At 41.4% G+C, this 21,216-nt stretch overlaps 1 protein-coding gene across 1 annotated transcript in view; it reads left to right on the top strand.

The window, feature by feature from the left end:
* Window positions 1-18,711, top strand: part of mcf2l2 (MCF.2 cell line derived transforming sequence-like 2) — a gene marked incomplete at its 5' end in the record, with an annotated part of 156,436 nt that extends 137,725 nt beyond the window's left edge. Inside the window, 6 exons of the mRNA XM_079507069.1 lie at window positions 311-382; window positions 1,897-2,007; window positions 2,638-2,747; window positions 4,872-4,987; window positions 14,684-14,757; window positions 17,009-18,711. Coding sequence (XP_079363195.1) covers window positions 311-382; window positions 1,897-2,007; window positions 2,638-2,747; window positions 4,872-4,987; window positions 14,684-14,757; window positions 17,009-17,100 — 575 coding nt within the window. The 3' untranslated portion in view covers window positions 17,101-18,711. The remainder of the gene's footprint in view (window positions 1-310; window positions 383-1,896; window positions 2,008-2,637; window positions 2,748-4,871; window positions 4,988-14,683; window positions 14,758-17,008) is intronic.
* Window positions 18,712-21,216: the final 2,505 nt, after the last annotated feature.

The following is a 21,216-nucleotide window of genomic DNA, read 5'->3' as shown; positions in this document are numbered from 1 at the left end:
GCACTCACTGTGCTGCCCAAGACCTCCAAATAAACACATTGCTCCACTTGTCTGTGATATATTACATCTTTGGTTCTAAGATGTTGTTTACTCGTTTCGTGATGCCTTTTGCCCCCCCTCCATTTTTCCACCCTTTTTCCTTCTTTTGTATCATATTTAGACTATACTGAACCGAACAATGCAGGATCGATCAGTGTTTTTTAAGTTGCAATGCTGTTCATGTTTTCCTCTTAATAAAACGTGTCCTCTGATGAACTAACTCACTAACTCTGATATACATGTGGGTCCTTGCATGCGTCTCCTTCAGCAGGTCCCCTGTCTACTAGCGTTAAGCCCAAGAGACATGAGATAAAGAGTGATCCAACTCCCTTTGGTTATGAAGGTACAGAGGCATGCCGAGATATACAGTACTATATGATGCACAGGCTCATTGCATGCTCGCTCGCTCGCTCGCTCGCCCTCCATTCTGTGGCTTGGTGATCATCAGTGTTGCTTGATAATGTTATTGCATGTATGTCTGTGTGTGTATTGTGAGTACACAGTATTGTGAATGGCATGATGTGAGTGGGAGTGGGTAAGTTGTGTGAGTGTGCTCCTATGTGTATGTTTGTGTTTTTCAGTTTGTGCTCATGTTGTACTATATTTGTATTGCATCAGGTGTAAAGCAACTAAGTAAATTTTCTTATATTAGGTACGCCGAGCTCTTCTTTTGACTCATAGTACTTGAGTATTTCCAATTTCCAATACTTTTACTTCTACTCCACTACATTAAATATTGCACTTTTACTTCTACACTTTAGTTACTAGGCAGGCACATTGTGAGCTATTTTCTAAAGATCTTTATACATTTGAAAACTTGAAATGGGACATTCTGCATAATGAGTACTTTCTACTTTTGGTACTTTAAGTAAATTATGATGCCAATACTTTTGTACTTTTATGCAAGTCAAATTTGAATTCTAGACTTTTACTTGCAACAGAGTATTTCCTACATTGCATACAGTTGGGTGCCACCGATATTGTCCCTTATCATTTGACCCATTTAGGCCTGACCTCAAAATTTTAAAAAATCCTTCTAAATCCTCCAGTTTTCTGAAATAAATATTTTCACGATTTTTCAAAAATAGCAGACCTACAAGCTCATAGCGCGCCACTCGGTGGCGCGCTATGAGCTTGTAGATCTGCTATTTTTCAATAGCTAAATTATAACATAGTTTAAAACACCAAAAGGGGTTCCCGCCCAAAATGGGTTAACTGTCCTTTTGCGCAGATCACGCAAACCTCAGCAAAAAGAAAAGGACAATATCGATGGCCTCCAACTGTACTTTTAAAAAAAAAAGGGTAAAAAAAAATTCCACTACTGGTACTATAGTTGTACATCAGCATTCAGCAATAAGCATGCAGTGTGTTGTTGATGTGTGTCTGTTGCCTGCTCTGTTGTGCTCTTGCTGTACAGGTAGTGTTGATGTGTGTCTGTTGCCTGCTCTGTTGTGCTCTTGCTGTACAGGTAGTGTTCCGTCGTGTGGCGTGATGTGCGTTTAATGCAAACGTAGCATGAGTAACAACAAGGACCACGGACTGCCTGTCAATCGTGGATTTTGACGTGTCTGTGTTGTGGAGATGTGCGTTTTTGTTGTGTTTATTTGTGTTGCCGAGTTGAGTTGAGTTAGATCGTTATAACTCTGGTTGATTTCATTTTTATTCTTTTTTTATAGTCGAGCTCTCTATGTGTCAGACTGAACTGCTCCAGAAAGTGCTCGTCTCAGTGTGGAATGCATTGTGGATTTGTTTTGCCGTCCCCCGATTGCCTGTTTGTTGTCGCTGATATGTAGAGATGATGAAGTTGTAATGGTGGAGCGTTATGCACCGATGAACAGAGTGTTGCTCTCGTCCCAGATACGTTGCGTGGTGCTATGGCCGCTGTGGCGAAGCGGCAAAGCATCGCTAGTGCTACCCCTGCTATTATCAGCAGCAACGCTACTGTCCCAAGATCCACCTCCCAACCAGGTAACATCCAGGAGAGGAACCTCGATCATTACAGACATTAGATTGTCTATTTGGTGTCGTCTTGTTTTTGTTTTTTGTTGTTTTTTTTCGTTTTGCATGATTGTAAAATGATGATGATTTGGAAGTTGGTGAGTTGAAGGAGTGTAATTTGATTGTTTGGCGTTTGGTCTGGAATACATCATAATAGCACAATCATCTCTGTTTGATCTACGCTCTTCTTTGTAATTGTGTTCATATGGAAACCAAAAGGGCCAGACGTGTTCTCTTTGGTGCATTCTGTACGCAGTCTGTTGTTAGTACTTTTATTTATTTTTTAGACTGAGATCGTCTGTGTTTGGAATTATCCCTGGAAGTATATTTTTGATGAGTCGTGCAACGGGGAGTCTGTTTGGACTCTTTTCAACACATGCTGGCTCACGTTTTGCTGATGCATTCAAAAAGAAAGCTCAAAGAAGTGATTTTTCGTTTTCTCATTCAAGCACGCCAGCTTGGAAATTCTGTTCACTTTGCCGAGCCTTATGGAAATCCATTCTGGTGTAACAAGTAGCAGCCGTGTGCTGCTATATACTGTAGCAGCAAGCAGTACAATACTTCCAACATAATTCTATGATGTGCTTTGTCTTCCTTCAGGGTGGAGCCAGAGACGTCTGCCTTCCATGGACACCGAGGACTTTGAGACCATCCCCTCCAGCGCAGAGGAGCTCTCCAACTCCTCGGAAGAGGAAGGCAGCAATAAGAATGTAGGTAACTCAGATTAACAGTAGCAGCGCTGCAATATTCCACTCCTGCTGGAAGGTTTTGTTTCCGAACCCAAACTAGGTCTATATAAAAAGAGCAATAGTTTGATTTTATTTATGTTTATTTGACAGGGACAATACAAAAAAAAACTATGTGTCAAGTAGAGATGTCCCGATACTGTATAGGTATCGGAAAAGTATCGGATCGGCCCTTATTTGGTCATATCGGGTCATATCGGTATCGGCAAATATGCCAATCTAAGCACCGTTCCGACATAGGGGTAAGGGGTTGACACTATGAGGAGTCTGCTATTAACAACACGAGATGTATAGCTAGATAGCTATAAACACTATTCCCGGTCGGTGGACTTCAAAATAAGAAAAACAAAATGCTTTTTTATTATTCTCTGGTATCGTTATTTGGTATTGGTATCGGCTAACACAGAAATTGTGGTATCGGGATCGGATCGGAAATAAAAAAAGCGTATCAGGACATCCCTAGTGTCAAGTTATAAAAAACATTGAAACCGTTGCATTGTATAATGCGACCCAGTCCCTGGCTGGGCCTTTCTGTACAAATATCTACCATAGCGGAAAAGTATGCAATTACACAAAGTACATGCATGAAATAATTGATACGTATATGTGTGAGCCTGAATAAATAACAAGGGCGATCCCTATATATGCAAATAGTGACCCTGCACTTTGAGGTGTGTCACCATGTCTCCAAGTAGTGTCCTATGCTATATATTAGGCTGCTGTAGCCAGCGTGTGGGCGCGGCTTATGTTGTGGAGTGCTGAAGAGCTTGTGTGAAGGTTATCTATATTAAAACTATTCATTTAATGTAGTACAACCCCAAAAATGTAAATTATATGGATATGTACTTGCCCATGCAGACAATATTGCAAAATAAATGAGCTATGTATAAATTAAACTGTACTAAAGGTTTAAGAGGTAAGTCTGATGAGCCAAGCCCCTAATTCCACATTGGAACCATGCCATGCCCCAATGCTTTTTATCACTTTGTCAACATTTTTTAATTGTGTCTTTTTAATGTGAAGCATATCGAGTTTTCTTTGTATAAAAAAAATGAAATGAACTTGATTTGATTTGATTTGACTTGATGATTTGAGTTGTTGATTTGACTTGACTTGACCCAAACCTCCGGGTTGGGCCATAAATCAAAAACCACCTCGAAAATGAGATGATTCATCTCAGGGGGCTGATCCTCCGAAGACCAATTTCAAATCAAATAAAATGTCAAAGGAGAAGCCGTCCCTCTCTCCCACCAGCTCAACATCTATCCCCTCCTCCATGTCCACTCATCCCTCGCTCCCCTCTTGTTCCAACTTAAATCCCTCGTCCAATCCCTCTGAAGGAAGAGCCCTCTAGCAGCTGCAGTAATTATTTCCCAGCACCGCTCATCTCGTTAGCGCAGCGCGCTGACGACTTGACATTTAAAGGAACGAGGGAGGAGGAGGAGGAAGCGGAGGAGAGGAGGAGGATTACAGGCGCTGCGAGTCTATTGGGTGCGTCAGGGGTTTCCATCACCATTATAATCTGTGTGATGTATAGAGCCGGGGAGCACGTTCTTTAACCCATTTCCACCGAGACCAGATTCTACAAATGTCTTCTAAATCATGACAGTTTTCTGAAAAACCCTATGTTTCTATGTCAGTCGTGATCAAACATTTTCATGTCAGGGACCCACCAAAAATATATGTAATTGGCCGCCGACCCCCATCTGAATATATGTTCTTCTAGGGAGTCGGGACCTCCCCAGAAGCAAAGTTATGAGTTTAAAACGTTTGCTCTGAAAGAATATATATTCAAAGATTTCAGGCACATTTTCACGACTTTTCAAAAATAGCAGACCTACAAGCTCGTAGCGCGCCACTCGGTGGCGCGCTATGAGCTTGTAGATCTGCTATTTTTCAATAGCTAAAGTAGAACAGAATGCTATAAACACCAAAAGGGGTTCCCGCCCAAAATGGATTAAGGGGAGCAGGCGTATTAGACACACAACACACGTGCTGGCTCCAACGTACACACACACACGCACACGCACACACACACACACACACACACACACACACACACACTCAAACTCTTTTCCCTCTTGGCAGCGTGACAGTGGTCGTTTCCGCGTGCAGCTGACCTACGAGTCTCGAGCGGCCAGGGACCTCAATCTGGAGTCAGGTGATCTCGTGCAGTTCCTGGAAGAGGCGGAGAACGGACACTGGTGAGTTTTCTATTGGCTCGGCAGCGTTGCACCGTTATAGAGGTCAACCAATCAATCAACATGTATGGCCCCATTGGCCCCGCCCCTCTCAGTACTCCCATGTCAGCTTATAGCGCTGCACTTCACAGTGGCTATTAAGCACGTTGCCATTTGCTCATTAGTCATACTTTGTTCAATAGGAACTGTGGGAATACCGTCATGTCACCTCGATGAAGACATTGTTGCTGCAACTCGTATAGGTGTCTTGTTTATTCTTGCCATGCATTATAGCCAGACTATTAGGGCTATTTATTTATTAAGGCTTTTTAGTTTTTTCCACAAGAGAGCCTTGCGGTCTCTCCTTTTTTTACGAACCATTTTCCTGCTAGATGGCACAAGATTTCCCAAGTTAAGAATTAACACTAATAAAGTCATATCAGTATATTTGCATTGAAGATATTACTGTATGTTGTTCAAGCACAGCTTCCTAGCAATCAGAGCACAGTTTTACGCTGACTAGGACCGATTCTGAGAAACTGTAGTTGGTAGTGTTGGTTCGGAAGATTAGGGCCGATTCATACTCCTATTTTACCGCTGTAGTGCCGAAATGATTTCGGCTCGTCAGAAACTTTCAGTAGCACCGAAGAGCCGACTTTAGGACGGTACCCGCCCCCCCCCGAACCTCAAATGACGTCACATTGTAGGCTCTACAGAGCCGAACCGACTTTTATTCGGCTCTAAAATAGGAGTATGAATTGGCATTACACCAACATACTGTGAAAAACTGACGCCATTGACGAGATATCTCATCATTTCAAATCCAACGGTTCACTGCCAGTGACAAGATACCTCTTCATTTCAGGCTTTTCATTGATTACGTTATAGATCGCGCTCTTCGACCAAACGTACATGTATGAACAGTTCTAGCTTGCTAGGAAACCGATAAACCCGGAAATTAATAGTTCGTCTACGTCCACCTCAATGTAAATGGATTTATAAAGAAAGCATATATCTCCGATTCTCTTCCCAGGTTGCGTTTTTGGTCAAAAGGAGCTTTATTCACGGCCCATAACTGAGGAGCCGATGATCGTGGTTACAAAACGTATTTTAATTTCTGCGTGAAAGAAAAGTCGATCGTCCATCATTCAACACAGCGTGAAAAACCACCGGCAGTGGCGGAAGAATAGGAATTCATTAATATCTGGCAGTAAATGTGTTATTTAAATGTATTTTAAATGTATTTTTTTGTCCACCCAACTTCGTATACTATATTCTGCATTTATCCATTGATAGTTCAGCTTGTTAAATCCCATTTATTTCATTCTCACAGTTGGCCGTCTAATGAAGTGAAATGTGTCTCGCTCATCATCAGTAATAATGAGAGGGGGGGGGGGGGGGTTGGTTGAGGACAAGAGGGAAGGGGGGGTGCCATCCAGACAGAACTGGTCTAATGTCTCATTTAACCCATTTTGGGCGGGAACCCCTTTTGGTGTTTTAAGCATTATGTCATGCTTTAGCTATTGAAAAATAGCAGATCTACAAGCTCATAGCGCGGCACTCGGTGCAGATCATTGAATATATATTCCTTTCAGAGCGAACGTTTTTAACTCAAATCTTTGCTTCTGGGAGGGGGTCCCTGGAACTACATATTTTCAGATGGGGGTCGGCGGCCAATTACATTACTGAAGTTTTTCAGAAAACTGTCAGGATTTAGAAGACATTTGTAGAATCGTTCCCAGGTCTAAATGGGTTAATGTCATTCTAACATGGCATTGTTTGGTGAGGAGTTGCTGTTTTTGTTGTTCGGCGCGGTTTTAATTTATGTGTACATTTATAAAAATCTCATGTATTTATTTATTGTATCATTACGAGGAGTAACACCATTAATTCCCCAGCCACAATCACCTCCATTAAAAAAACGAAATAACCTCCATTAAAACTGGGTCACAGTCTATTCCCGTCATAGTGAGAAAGCTGTGGAAAACAAGGCCATGTCATTCTTTCAGTTCATTTACAGGGAATGAGGTACAGGCTCTCAAAAGACAAAAGAACTAAACGCTACTGCAGTTGGGAAGTCCAAATAAGGTCAATTGGACACTTTAGTCCATGCCCTTAACTACTTGGCACACCTAATACAATTCCAAATAGGCTCGCAGTTAAACACCTGCATAGGCTCTTTAAAATGCCTCAATCGTTCCATTGTGTAAACCTAAGATAACATATAATATATAATATATATACGATTTATATAGCGCTTTTCAGGGTACCCAAAGTTAGCCTGGTATCCAGCCTGCTTCGCTACGTTCGGCGGATTTTTTTTTCTCTCTTCGCTTATCAGTCTGGAAAGCCTCCCATTGGGAGGTTTTGCAGAACTACACTAGAACTACATATGTTACGTAGTCAACGTCGTTGCTGATTGGATGTTGTTCCAACAAATGAGAGTAGCGTTAGGCAACCTACGTCATCAGCCAGCGCCACCCTCCATGCTTTTCACACTGCAGTAGCTGCGCTTTGCTATGACGTCTCACTGGTGCTTTGTCCCGCCCCGCACCACAGACCAATCAGAAGCCACGTTAGGTTTCGAAGCTTTTGGCATGTCCCGCCTCCCTTGGAGATAGGAGGCTTTCCAGACTGATAAGCGAAGAGAGAAAAAAAAATCCGCCGAACGTAGCGAAGCAGGCTGGATACCAGGCTAACCCAAAGTCGCTTTACAGAACAGAAGTAAAAACATTTTTATTAGAAAACTAGTTAAAAGGTTAAAAACTAGAAAAATAGGTGAAAAGAAGCAGCTTGGACTCCTCATGCATATAAAGGAGGCATGAGGTGAGTCCGCTGCCCCCCCCCCCCCCCCAGGTTGGCAGAGGAAGTGTAGCGCCCAGGATTACATTAGATAATTGGCACTGGGTGAAAAAACTGGGTTGCAAAATCGTGGGATAAAAATTATAAGAAAAAAAACTAAAAACTAGAAAAACTAAAAAAGTGGATATATATAGTATTTTATCTGCAGACCTACCATTTTCAAAGAGCACCATGACTGCGTCAGCTGCCATCCTGATAAATTCTATACATGCAAGTTGCGCTGCGTTGATTAGCGGCTTCCCTCTGGGACAGTCACACGCATGGCTGATGATCCACTGTAGACGCAAATCACTATTCTATGATGTTGGCTTTCTCACAGAGGAGCAACAGTGATTTTACCAGCAGAAAGAACAAAGCAAAACATTGTAATTTTTCCCTGAAAAGGTAGCTTACAATAAGGGAGTTCACCTCACGTATCCCAACTTATTCACTCTGATTAAAGGATTGTAGTTACAGTACATTGTGACTTTACTTTATATGTGTATTTGGACCGGACCGATTAATATTATTAATTCATTTATAGGACAGTATACTCGTCATACGGATCCGATGTGTTAATGAACCTACATAATGTGTATTTATTTCCATAATGTAATTCACCGGATTTAGCAGTAATGCTAATTTTCATCCACTGTCCCCACACATAAAACATTGAACGAGGACCAATAGCAGTTAAATATACCGTACAACATAATTTTCACAATAATTCAAGCCAGCCGGCAGGAGAAATACGCCATCAGATGCACATTGTCTAGTGCAGCACCGCAAGCCAGCTTAACAAAACCTTTTAACATATTATAACCATTTGATGTGAATGCATCAAGATATAGAACTCCCAGGCGTTCAAATTGCATCCTAAAACTTGAACGCATTTTTTTTTTTTACATTCGATACTTGAGATAAGTTATTTAGCACGTACTTTATAACTTGAGCAAGAATATGGAATAGAAGATGACAATTTGCCAAATGACAAATCTATCACGGCAGCTTCCACTTTGCCTTCCTGGCTCCACCGCTCTCTGTGGGCCTTGTGCATTTGCATTAGCTTCCCTGGTTTACAGTCCACGTACAGTAGAGGCCGGCCCACATTAATCAGTGCAGCCTGAGAGGGGAAATTAGTATAACGAAATAACAACTCTGCTGCTCCCTCTCCCTCTCTCTCTCTCTCTCTCTGCAGCGATTAACCCATTCTTGTGTCGCAAATTTGGAATGTATATTTTTTCAGAATGAACGTTTTTAACTCAAATCTTTGCTTCTGAGGGGGTTCCTGGAACAACATATTTTCAGATGGGGGGGTCGGAGGCCAATTACATATCATTTTTGGGGTCCTTGACATGAAATATCGAGCACCACTGATACAGAAACATGAGGTATTTCAGAATTTAATTTTTATTTATTTTTTATTTCGACGTCAGGCCTAAATGGGTTAACTTCCCTGGTTTACAGTCCACGTACAGTAGAGGCCGGCCCACATTAATCAGTGCAGCCTGAGAGGGGAAATTAGTATAACGAAATAACAACTCTGCTGCTCCCTCTCCCTCTCTCTCTCTCTCTCTCTGCAGCGATTAACCCATTCTGGGCGGGAACCCCTTTTGGTGTTTTAAAGCATTATGTTATACTTTAGCTATTGAAAAATAGCTCATAGCGCGGCACCGAGTGCCGCGCTACGAGCTTGTAGGTCTGCTATTTTTGAAAAATCCTGAAAATGTAGTGCAAATCTTTGAATATATATTCTTTCAGACCGAACGTTTTTTAACTAAAATCTTTGCTTCTGAGGTGTTCCTGGAACAACGTATTTTCAGATGGGGGTCGGCGGCCAATTACATACATTTTTGGGGTTCCTTGACATGAAAATGTTTGAGAACGACTGAGATATAGAAACATGGATTTTTCAAGAACACTGTCAGGATTTAGAAGGCATTTGTAGAATCGTCCTCAGGTCTAAATAGGTTAACCCATTTTGGGCGGGAACCCCTTTTGGTGTTTTAAACATTATGTTATAATTTAGCTATTGAAAAATAACAGATCTACAAGCTCATACGAGCTTGTAGGTCTGCTATTTTTGAAAAATCGTGAAAATATTTATTTCAGAAAACTGGAGGATTTAGAAGATTCTTTTTTAATTTTGACGTCAGGCCTAAATAGGTTAAAGGCTCAATCCCCCCCCTCATTTGGGATTAGAATTTCAATTCACCATAACATTACCCTGATAAAGCACTGGGAGATATTAATGAAAGGAGGACAGAAAGTGTGAAGAGAATGGTCTAAAATTCTACAGTCTGGAGTTCCAGATCAATGAGAACACAATGCATTGGGATGAATGATAAATAGGTCTGTTTTATTCAACCCGTTGCTCCTCCATCTCCCTCCCCAAGTCCCCGTCCTTCGATTCACTGCAATATTGGCTCGCTAGGAAAGCATAGGCCTCTGGAAGCCATGAAGGGAGGGAGCCACTGAGAGAGAGGGAAACAAAAAGGTGGAGAGACAGAGAGAGAGAGAGAGAGAGAGAGAGAGAGAGAGGGAGAGAGAGAGAGAGAGAGAGAGAGATTGAGAGAGAGAGTGTTTTGCTTTCATTCTCAGTGCATTTGGTGGTGAATAATACCCCGTTAGATAAGAGCTGCACTTTAAAAAATCCTTTGAATATCCTCATTTTTCATCAGCTCATACATATTTCATGTGTTAAAACTGTCTTCCATCATCTTCATCTATGGATTTTTGGCACAAAATACCTCACTCACACTCATCTCCAGCCCACTGTCGCCCTCTTCCTCGCTCGAGCGAGATCATGGAATTCATAAGTTCTTCGTCTTTATTCATGTTTTTCGTCAGATGGGAAGCGATATGTAGCCACATAGCACTTTGCATCCGCATTGGATTCGGAAGAAATTTGTGCGTGCGTGCGTGCGTGTTTAAATTCAAATCAGGTGCCAAGTGTTATGTGATAGATCTCCTGGGCACTTGTGAATAGCCCTGCTTTATTTCCATGGTGTGCATCTGTGACGCCGCTGACAAATTTTCACATCCAAGTGTTGATTTGTCTGCTAACACATCGCTCCCAAGAGCACGCTCCACCTAGGAACTGTTTGTTTCACACCCATTACATACACTCTATCAACACATACACACGCACGCACAGCCGCACGCACACACGCACGCACGCACGCACGCACACACGCGCGCACACACGCACGCACGCACGCACGCACGCACGCATGCACTCACACACGCGCACACACACATACAGACACATAAAACACGCTGTCCCTGGCTGTCCCTGTCTGTCCCTGGCTGTCCCTGTCTGTCCCTGGCTGTCCCGGTCTGTCCCTGTGGGCTTGCCGCTGGCAATTTACTGAATATTTGCATCAGGGCCCCAGAAGGCTTCAGCACATGCACCAGTGTCCTGCCAACAGAATACATCAGAATATGAATAGAACCAAGAACTTCTTGCTCGCAACACTATGACTTCAGTGTCTGGCAAAAAAAAGTTTTTTATCTCCACAAAGCCAACTTCTTAGGGAACTGAGAAGAAGAGGTTTTTAGATGGAAACCTCCCCACCCAGCGAACTGAATAGCTTCAATTGAAGTTTTCAATAGTCTGGCTTCAGTCCAGGGCTGTGTGTGTGTGTGTGTGTGTGTGTGTGTGTGTGTGTGTGTGTGTGTGTGTGTGTGTGTGTGTGTGTGTGTGTGTGTGTGTGTGCGTGTGTGCGTGCGCGACTGTGCGTGCACGTGTGTGTGTGTCTGCCAACTGCGATCCAGTTCTGCTAAATGACTTGTGCCAGTTGAGAAAATGCCTCTCTGCTCCTCACTAGAGAACTAGAAACTTCTGAAGTTGAATCGTGAGAGTTGATGAGAAACAATAGACTGATTATCCGTGATATTACACTGAGTTGATGAGAAACAATAGACTGATTATCTGTGATATTACACTGAGTTGATGAGAAACAATAGACTGATTATCCGTGATATTACACTGAGTTGATGAGAAACAATAGACTGATTATCTGTGATATTACACTGAGTTGATGAGAAACAATAGACTGATTATCTGTGATATTACACTGAGTTGATGAGAAACAATAGACTGATTATCTGTGATATTACACTGAGTTGATGAGAAACAATAGACTGATTATCTGTGATATTACACTGAGTTGATGAGAAACAATAGACTGATTATCTGTGATATTACACTGAGTTGATGAGAAACAATAGACTGATTATCTGTGATATTACACTGAGTTGATGAGAAACAATAGACTGATTATCCGTGATATTACACTGAGTTGATGAGAAACAATAGACTGATTATCTGTGATATTACACTGAGTTGATGAGAAACAATAGACTGATTATCCGTGATATTACACTGAGTTGATGAGAAACAATAGACTGATTATCTGTGATATTACACTGAGTTGATGAGAAACAATAGACTGATTATCTGTGATATTACACTGAGTTGATGAGAAACAATAGACTGATTATCTGTGATATTACACTGAGTTGATGAGAAACAATAGACTGATTATCCGTGATATTACACTGAGTTGATGAGAAACAATAGACTGATTATCTGTGATATTACACTGAGTTGATGAGAAACAATAGACTGATTATCCGTGATATTACACTGAGTTGATGAGAAACAATAGACTGATTATCCGTGATATTACACTGAGTTGATGAGAAACAATAGACTGATTATCTGTGATATTACACTGAGTTGATGAGAAACAATAGACTGATTATCTGTGATATTACACTGAGTTGATGAGAAACAATAGACTGATTATCTGTGATATTACACTGAGTTGATGAGAAACAATAGACTGATTATCCGTGATATTACACTGAGTTGATGAGAAACAATAGACTGATTATCCGTGATATTACACTGAGTTGATGAGAAACAATAGACTGATTATCTGTGATATTACACTGAGTTGATGAGAAACAATAGACTGATTATCTGTGATATTACACTGAGTTGATGAGAAACAATAGACTGATTATCTGTGATATTACACTGAGTTGATGAGAAACAATAGACTGATTATCTGTGATATTACACTGAGTTGATGAGAAACAATAGACTGATTATCTGTGATATTACACTGAGTTGATGAGAAACAATAGACTGATTATCTGTGATATTACACTGAGTTGATGAGAAACAATAGACTGATTATCTGTGATATTACACTGAGTTGATGAGAAACAATAGACTGATTATCTGTGATATTACACTGAGTTGATGAGAAACAATAGACTGATTATCTGTGATATTACACTGAGTTGATGAGAAACAATAGACTGATTATCTGTGATATTACACTGAGTTGATGAGAAACAATAGACTGATTATCTGTGATATTACACTGAGTTGATGAGAAACAATAGACTGATTATCTGTGATATTACACTGAGTTGATGAGAAACAATAGACTGATTATCTGTGATATTACACTGTCGCACCAGAATAAAGTACATCATTTACACTTGCCATCGTCAGGTCCTGCAACAAACAACAAACAAACAAATACAAATATGTTGAGCATTATAATGTCTTCTGCATGCATATTATTACCTTGTATTTCTATTAACTATTCAATTAATTTGAACATGTATATATTTACAATAATCATGGAGAACTTATAGATTTAACATTTGTAAAACTTGGTAGTGTAGGGCACTACTGGCCAATCTGGACTGGAGGGGCACAACATCCAATCTGGGGGGGCAATGCCCCATGTAGAGACAGCACTGGTTACTCTTATGTCTGGATGTTTTTTTGTTTTTTTCAGATGGCAGTCAGCAGGTTAGATAAGAACTTTAAATGTATTCTGTTTGGGGTAGTTTAGAAAATAGCTTGTTAAGAATTTAAATTTGCAAGACGACTCAATAGTGACATGACCAAAACGGGGAAGCCGTGTTAACATTAAAGGGGTTAACATTTACACAATAATGTTGTGAATTTAACTTTTTTTAATAAGCTGTTTTATTTATTTATACATTTTTGTCTCTCCTTTTCACTTGGTCTCCCTTCCAGCCCAATCTTTCAAAACCACAACCTTAGACAAATAAGAAATTTCAAAACATACTCACTCATATCAAGTCTGTTTTAATTCACCCTTTGTCAGCCTTCTGATTGGTCCCTGACTGACTAACCAGCAGGCTCGTTCTGGCTTGTTCCGCCCTGGTTCCGCCTTGTTCATGTTGAATTTTTTTTGGAAAAAAACTAAAGAAACATGACATGCCCTGCAGTCACCATGCTGCACCTGTGATGTTCCTTTTTTACTGACACCAAGTTTAAAATAATAATTGAGTGCACAGAATATCAATATGAAGCAACTGAAAAACCTCTATATTCAAAACATTATTTCAATGGTAGTGGATGGAGAGAGAGGATTTTTGTCCAACCACGAAACGGCAACCAATGGGTGCGAAGGAGGGGCACAACCATGGGCGGGACTTGACAAAGGGTGAAGTGTAACGGCTTTACGCCGGGGCTCCACCGGGCGCGTCGCGTCACACGTGCGTGCGTCAAAAAACGAACCGGGCAATTTTAATGCAGTCACGCAACGCAACGTGGGCAGTGGAGCCACCCTTCATTGATTAAAAAGGGAACATTCCCTGACGGTGACGGTGACGGAGACGCAATGCGCCCGGTGGAGCCCCGGTGTTAGGAAACCCATCATGTCATGACAAATAAAGCGAAGACGAGACTCATGTCTCATAATAAGCACATTGAGTTTGGCCGCACTCACATCATGTACTGTACAGGCATTTCTGTCTCATTCTCTGCACTTAGTGGTATTAAGGACCCTCCAAAACCATGTTGTTTCATGTATGTTCTAGGCTAGTCAAGAACCTATTAACAGAGGAGACAGGGCTGGTCCCGCCCACTATACTGCAGACAGCATCTGAAGGAGGTCTTTCTTTAAGTAACAATACTGGTATTCCTCACTAACCACTGTCTGGCAGCCTTGCTACCGCGCACTCACTCACTACACACCCACCTTGCTACCGCGCACTCACTCACTCACACCCACCCACCGCTCCCTCCCTCACTCACTAGGGACTTTAAGCAACGACTGTTTCAGGACGGCGACGCTATGCAGAAGTACGGCGGCTATGACGCCATCGCCGTAGCTGTCAAAATCGTTAAGCAAACAGCCGTCGGCGACGGCGACATTGGTTCCCATGGTGACTCGTCTATAAACACTTTTTTTTAAAAACACCCCGTCGCGCGTCAGCTAACTTGCCGATATTGCTTAATTCTTACATGCGCTGGACATGATCAGCAGTGGAAAGAGGAAGGTGCTGGAGCAATCTGTGTTATTCTAAAACCGTTTTAATAAACATGGTTAATATGACATATGGTATTAGTGTTATTTCTTCATTCAGAGCATGCCAACACATTACACAGCATAAGAGAGGTGATGGAGCAATCGGTGTAAATGTATGACAGCTATAATTTCAATAAACATGGTTATGACATGGCGTTGTAGACACTACGTGTAAGTGTAGGTTCTCCCGTAGTAGAAAGGGCTGCGACGGAGAGCAGGTTTATGTATCGAGCACTGATCCATTTCCGGTCGCCGTATCCGACTGGCGTAGCCGTCGTTGCTTAAAGTCGCTAATCACACCCACCCACCGCTCCCTCCCTCACTCATCTCGCTCACTCGGTTTATGCTTTGGTGGCAAACGTCCTCTTGTGGCACGTAGTAAAAAAAAATACAAAACACCGTATTTTCAACTGTTTTCGTGACAGCGTTGAAAATAGGCCTATAGTAACGTGTCTGTCAGCATATCGCTGCATGAAACTTTGCCCATGTATAAATCGTCCTCAACTTCGTTGCTGCGCTTCCTCATGGCAGTTTGGGCTGGGCTGTGGGCCGCGGAGGGATTAGGTGGACCCGCTGCTTGGGGAGAGAGGGAGTGGGGTTGGATGCATTCGACTGGATGGAAGGATGGATAGAGCGGGTGGGACTGGAAAAGCTTTTGGCTGTGGAGTTGAATAAGCAGAGCATGATGTCACTCACTGCAGCACGAGTACCTCCTCGCTCCCAGCCTTGTTCCTCCGTCTCCTCTTCTCTCTCTCTCTCTCTCTCTCTCTCTCTCTCTCTCTCTCTCTCTCTCTCTCTCTCTCTCTCTCTCTCACTCCTCCACACTGTTCTCGCGCTTTAATGTTTCACTCCAGCCACCCTGTATTTTCTGATCCCTCTCTGCTTAATCTCCTCATTTCCACATCAGCTTGAAAGCTGGTCCTTGGAAGTGTTTAATTCACAGGCTTCCTTTTTTTATTTTTTTATTATGGAGCTCTGTTCCTCTGTAACACTAGTAGTATCTTTATTTTATTTCTCCCTTTCTTTCCTCCTAACTTAACCCATTTTGGGCGGGAACCCCTTTTGGTGTTAGCATCATGTTATGCTTTAGCTATTGAAAAATAGCAGATCTACAAGCTCATAGCTCGCCACCGAGTGGCGCGCTACGACCTTGTAGGTCTGCTATTTTTGAAAAATCGAAGAACCACTGACATAGAAACATAGCTTTTTCAGAAAACTGTCAGGATGTAGAAGACATTTTTAGAAATTTACACATTTACAAAATGGGTTAATCTCCTTTTTCTTTTTCCCCTTTCTCTTTATTGTCCCGTCTTCCTCCTTCTCCTTTTCGCCCTCCCTTCCTCTCCCCCTCTAAGATGTTTTCATGTTACAGAGGGGCAGAGCTCCATGCATTGGCAGTTGACTGCAATATTTTGGCTAAGTGGAATCCATTTACAAACAGCCCCTTTTTACCTTTCACTTTTGATTGCCCGAGTCTGCCTTGGCTATAATTCTTTATGCACTCCACTGACTGGTATCGATGCAGATATTGAATGTCTCACTATTATGTGCCCTTGTTTTACACTCCTATTAAAGCAGCATTGTTTGGTTCTGTTATGTTTCATTGGCATTGCAGCCAGGCTGTGCAACCCCACCTTAAACACACTGTTTGGTCTGTTATGTTTCATTGGCATTGCAGCCAGGCTGTGCAACCCCACCTTAAACACACTATCTGAATGCCACAGTTTGCCTGTATACATGTCTTCATGCCCATTTGCTTTGGCAACCATATATTACTTGTTATTGCTAGGTAGAGTTTGTTATAGACTCTGACGTTTCTTATTTTTTGTTGCAGATATCTTCAGTGATTTGTGTACAGCAGCGCTGTCAGATTCAGATGACAATGAAGCCAGCACCTGGGGTGATGTGTCTCAAGACAGCAGATAAACATGGATGCTATTGTAGATAACTGAGTTGGAAGACAAACATGGTTGACTATGGTTTTTCCACTGTATTACTTTATTTAACTGTAAACATGGCCAACTATTGGAGTGTTCTTTTTACTCTAATGGTCCATGTTGGACTACGACGTTGTGGACTATTGTTTTTCTACAAACAAACAAAGACAACTTTGATAGTTTTCCAACACTACCCTTTCTCTTTCTCAATGGACTGCAAACACGGTTGACTGTTGTTTTCAACTGCAGTTTTTCACAACTGACATGTTTTAGCTTTTCTACGGAACCCTCTGGAAAATGCTGGAACCCAAACATGCTTGAATTCCAACGTGGGAAAGCCATATATGACTCAATCAAAGAACTACAAGTACCAACCAGCTATGGAGTATTCGCACGGAGAAATGGCACTTAATCAGACACGGGCGCATAGGAAGATCTTCCGATCCCACATGTGTGATTCATTCAGTTTATTCAAAAGACTACACATGCTATGCCTGAGTGGCGCATACGTTCTATATGCCTGAAGAGATCAGATGGTGTCTGAGTTGGATAACACTAAATGCACACATCCCATCTACCGCTAGGGAACTAGGCCTCAGCGAGGTGCCTTTTGATGCTGCTAAGACGAGATGTGTGTTTCTGCCCTGGCCTGCTTCAGCTGCATGCTGACGACTTTAAGACTACTGACGATTCAAAATGACTTGATAGATACTGATTGTCATGCCACTGACAAGGTCTCTCATGGGCCCGTCATCGCTGCATACCTCACATAGTTACCAACCTAACCAACGTACAGTAACACCTGTTCTCAGAACTGAGGGCGTATGTCAGGAATACAGATACCGGTAATTATATCTTCAGAAGTGTTACCATTTTATATGCAGAGGATCTAAAATTAGCTGAAAGATGAGTTTTGCTTTCATGCCAGTAATTTTATTTTACAAGAACGAAATCCCTGCGGTTTCCTTTTTGCTGCACGTTCTCGTTCACCCCCGCTCAGTGAACTCTCCGGAATGGAGAGGCGGAAAAGGTTGTATCCCTGAACACACACAAACACGTCCGTCTTAATTACTGATACTCTAATAACACCTGACACCATCACAGCAGAACTATTATGCAACTGATTCATTATACAAACCTATATACGGTCTGGAGTGTAGGCATGTTGCAAAGGCTCTAATTAAACTAATATTCAGGATTCACGTTCATCTATGAATACAGTATTGTGGTAGCTGTATAGCGGTCCTGATGATTGGTCTCCATCAAGTCAACCTGATCCTAGTTTATTGTTCTTTGTCGCAACTGACAGACAGACAGACAGACATGTCACACTGATTGTATTTTGACCTTGAATCCCATGTGTAAAGCTTAGTTCATATAATCCATCACATGACGGTATGGCTTGCTGATGTGATGCAGTTGTTAGCTTGAACAAGTGACTGTCGTACTACATACTCCTACCGTAGGCTATAGCAGGGGTTCTCAACGTTTTTGGCCGGGGACCCCCGGAAATGCTTTGGCAATGTCTCGGGACCCCCGCCCCGCCCCCTCCCGACCCCCAATATAAATTGACTGCTACAATAACCTTAACCCATTTTGGGCGGGAACCCCTTTTGATGTTTTAAGCATTGTTATAATTTAGCTATTGAAAAATAGCAGATCTACAAGTTCATAGCGCGCCACCGAGTGGCGCGCTATGAACTTGTAGGTCTGCTATTTTTGAAAAATCGTGAAAATAAAATTTAAACCCCCCCCCCCCCTTTTTTTTTTTTTTTTTTTTTTAAATATTTTGGGGACCCCCCAAAATAATTTGGCGACCCCCCGAGGGGTCGCGACCCACGGGTTGAGAACCCCTGGGCTATAGGGCCATCCTGCTGAATCCAAAGTAGTGGCTGAGTTCTTTAAGAAACATGTCATCTGATTGATTGTGAACACTAGGGAAACGTTTCCCCTCCAACCAAAAAGACCCTAAACCAGCGGTGAGGTTGTAGACATATTAGAAAAAGAAGCTACTGTAGCACATTTTGTCATTAGAAAATGTCAATAATTGAGCAAACAAACCATTTCTTTCACGAGTCATATTTATGTATAGGCCTAGTCTTGATATCAGACATTATGTTTAAAAAGGGTTAGGGAGCTGTTTCAGATGTGATGAGGGGGTGTTTTTTTCAACACCAACTCAGCTGATTTCTTTTTCTTTTGTGAACAGAATTGTTTTCACACTTTTTGTGAGAGGAAATTATAATGAAAAGTTCTTCAGATCATGGGTTCTTGATGATCAGAAGGGAGGGTGGAAGAAGAGATCATTTCAAATTAATATGTTGCATAACTGCACCATTTCTATGTGACATTATTGTCAGTATTTTAGAACGATCGGCCATGTAAAGATCCATAACTGTATGACTGCTGTGTTGTGTATATCTTCTGCATATTTACATATTTCTTTTTTTTACATGTGCCTCTTTTCTGTGCATTGCACCTTATTTCCGAAGGCAGGTCAAATGATAAGAAACATCAGTCATGTTCCATTTGTAGCGTTTTAGGTTACACATCTCTTTCTGCAATTACACTGTAATGAGACACCTTACTAGTTTGCTACTCGGAAAGCTTTCCATCGCCAGATCCTGATACTAGCATTGGTCAGATCACCACTTTCAAACTGGCGTTGTCTCTAATTATTTTTCTTCTTTCTTTTCGCAGAAATGTGCAATAATTACATAACATAACACTTTTACAAGCACACAAACAATGTGAGCTTGTAGATTGGCTGTTGTTTTCATGACACATACAGTACACAAAGTTTAAAACAGGGCCCATTTTGGGTGGGAACCCCTTTTGGTGTTAGCATTATGTTATGCTTTAGCTATTGAAAAATAGCAGATCTACAAGCTCATAGCGCGCCACCGAGTGGCGCGCTATGAGCTTGTAGGTCTGCTATTTTTGAAAAATCGAAGAACGACTGACATAGAAACAGAAAACTGTCAGGATGTAGAAGACATTTTTAGAATCTGATCACAGGTCAAAATGGGTTAAATGGTTGCTATTCGAGCAAATCAAGTGCCCCATTGGGCCGTTTCTCTCGTTGTATACTAGTATGAGCTTCACCAAACGATTAATGATTTGCCGATCATATATCAATGTGTACTTTCACTGTAATCCAGGGTGCTGTAATTTAAATTGCCCGTATCAGAAGACAGCAGTCTCCTCAATAACACCCATTGACGTTTCTCATTTGAACTGCAACGACACATTGAGCATTTAATTAACATGTTGTATATTTTGTGTATCTTATTGGAAATGAAAGACAGATTGTATCTTTGTAAAGACAGTTCTATCGCATCATACTGCATTTTTATTAATCATCCATTGTTTCATATTATAGAATGTATACTATTAAGTGTGTATAAACTATACAGTCTATCATTGTAATGTACATATTTATAAGAGTTCACCTTCTTTTAATTGTGATAATATGCATTCATAAACTGATTTTCTTTTTTAAATATATCATTTGACACTGTTTTCAACAACTTAAAAAAAGCATGAATATTTCAGATTGCATACTTTAGTTTGAGTAAAAGGTCCTAATTTAGCATAATTATATGACCTTATTTCTTAAACTCAGGGCTGGGGGACAGCCATAGAATAATGATGTATGGTCCATACTTATCTCCTCAACAAATAGAATATCCTACTAGTGTTCTTTGATATTCGTTAAGGGAAGCAGTCCCTAATGTATAACAAGACAACCATTTTCAGGTCTAAAAAAAGATTGGTAACACTCCTATGTGCACAATTATAACACTTTGAATGCTGTGTAACCTGTTTATTTCATGTGCATTTAAATACCTTAACCATTAGATCCCATTAGAATGGGATTTCTTCCACACTGATGCAATGATGAAACAATCCCTTCGCATCAACCGTGAGTTCATTTGAGTCTGGTTTGTATACAAGTCTGTCGACTGTCTGTCACCATGGACCAATGAATGAGAGGCAAAAAGAAGGGATCACAAATCAAAGTCGTGAATGTTTGGGCGTCTGCAAGATGGCGAGAAAACATTGTCAATTTTGCCATCAGCTGAAAACAGAGATTGGACCCTCA

This window comes from Electrona antarctica (genome assembly GCF_951216825.1).
Source record: "Electrona antarctica genome assembly, chromosome: 7".
In the NCBI taxonomy this organism is placed as follows: Eukaryota; Metazoa; Chordata; class Actinopteri; order Myctophiformes; family Myctophidae; genus Electrona; species Electrona antarctica.
The sequence above is the reverse complement of the archived record's forward strand: the minus strand, read 5'-3'. Positions and strand labels throughout refer to the sequence as shown.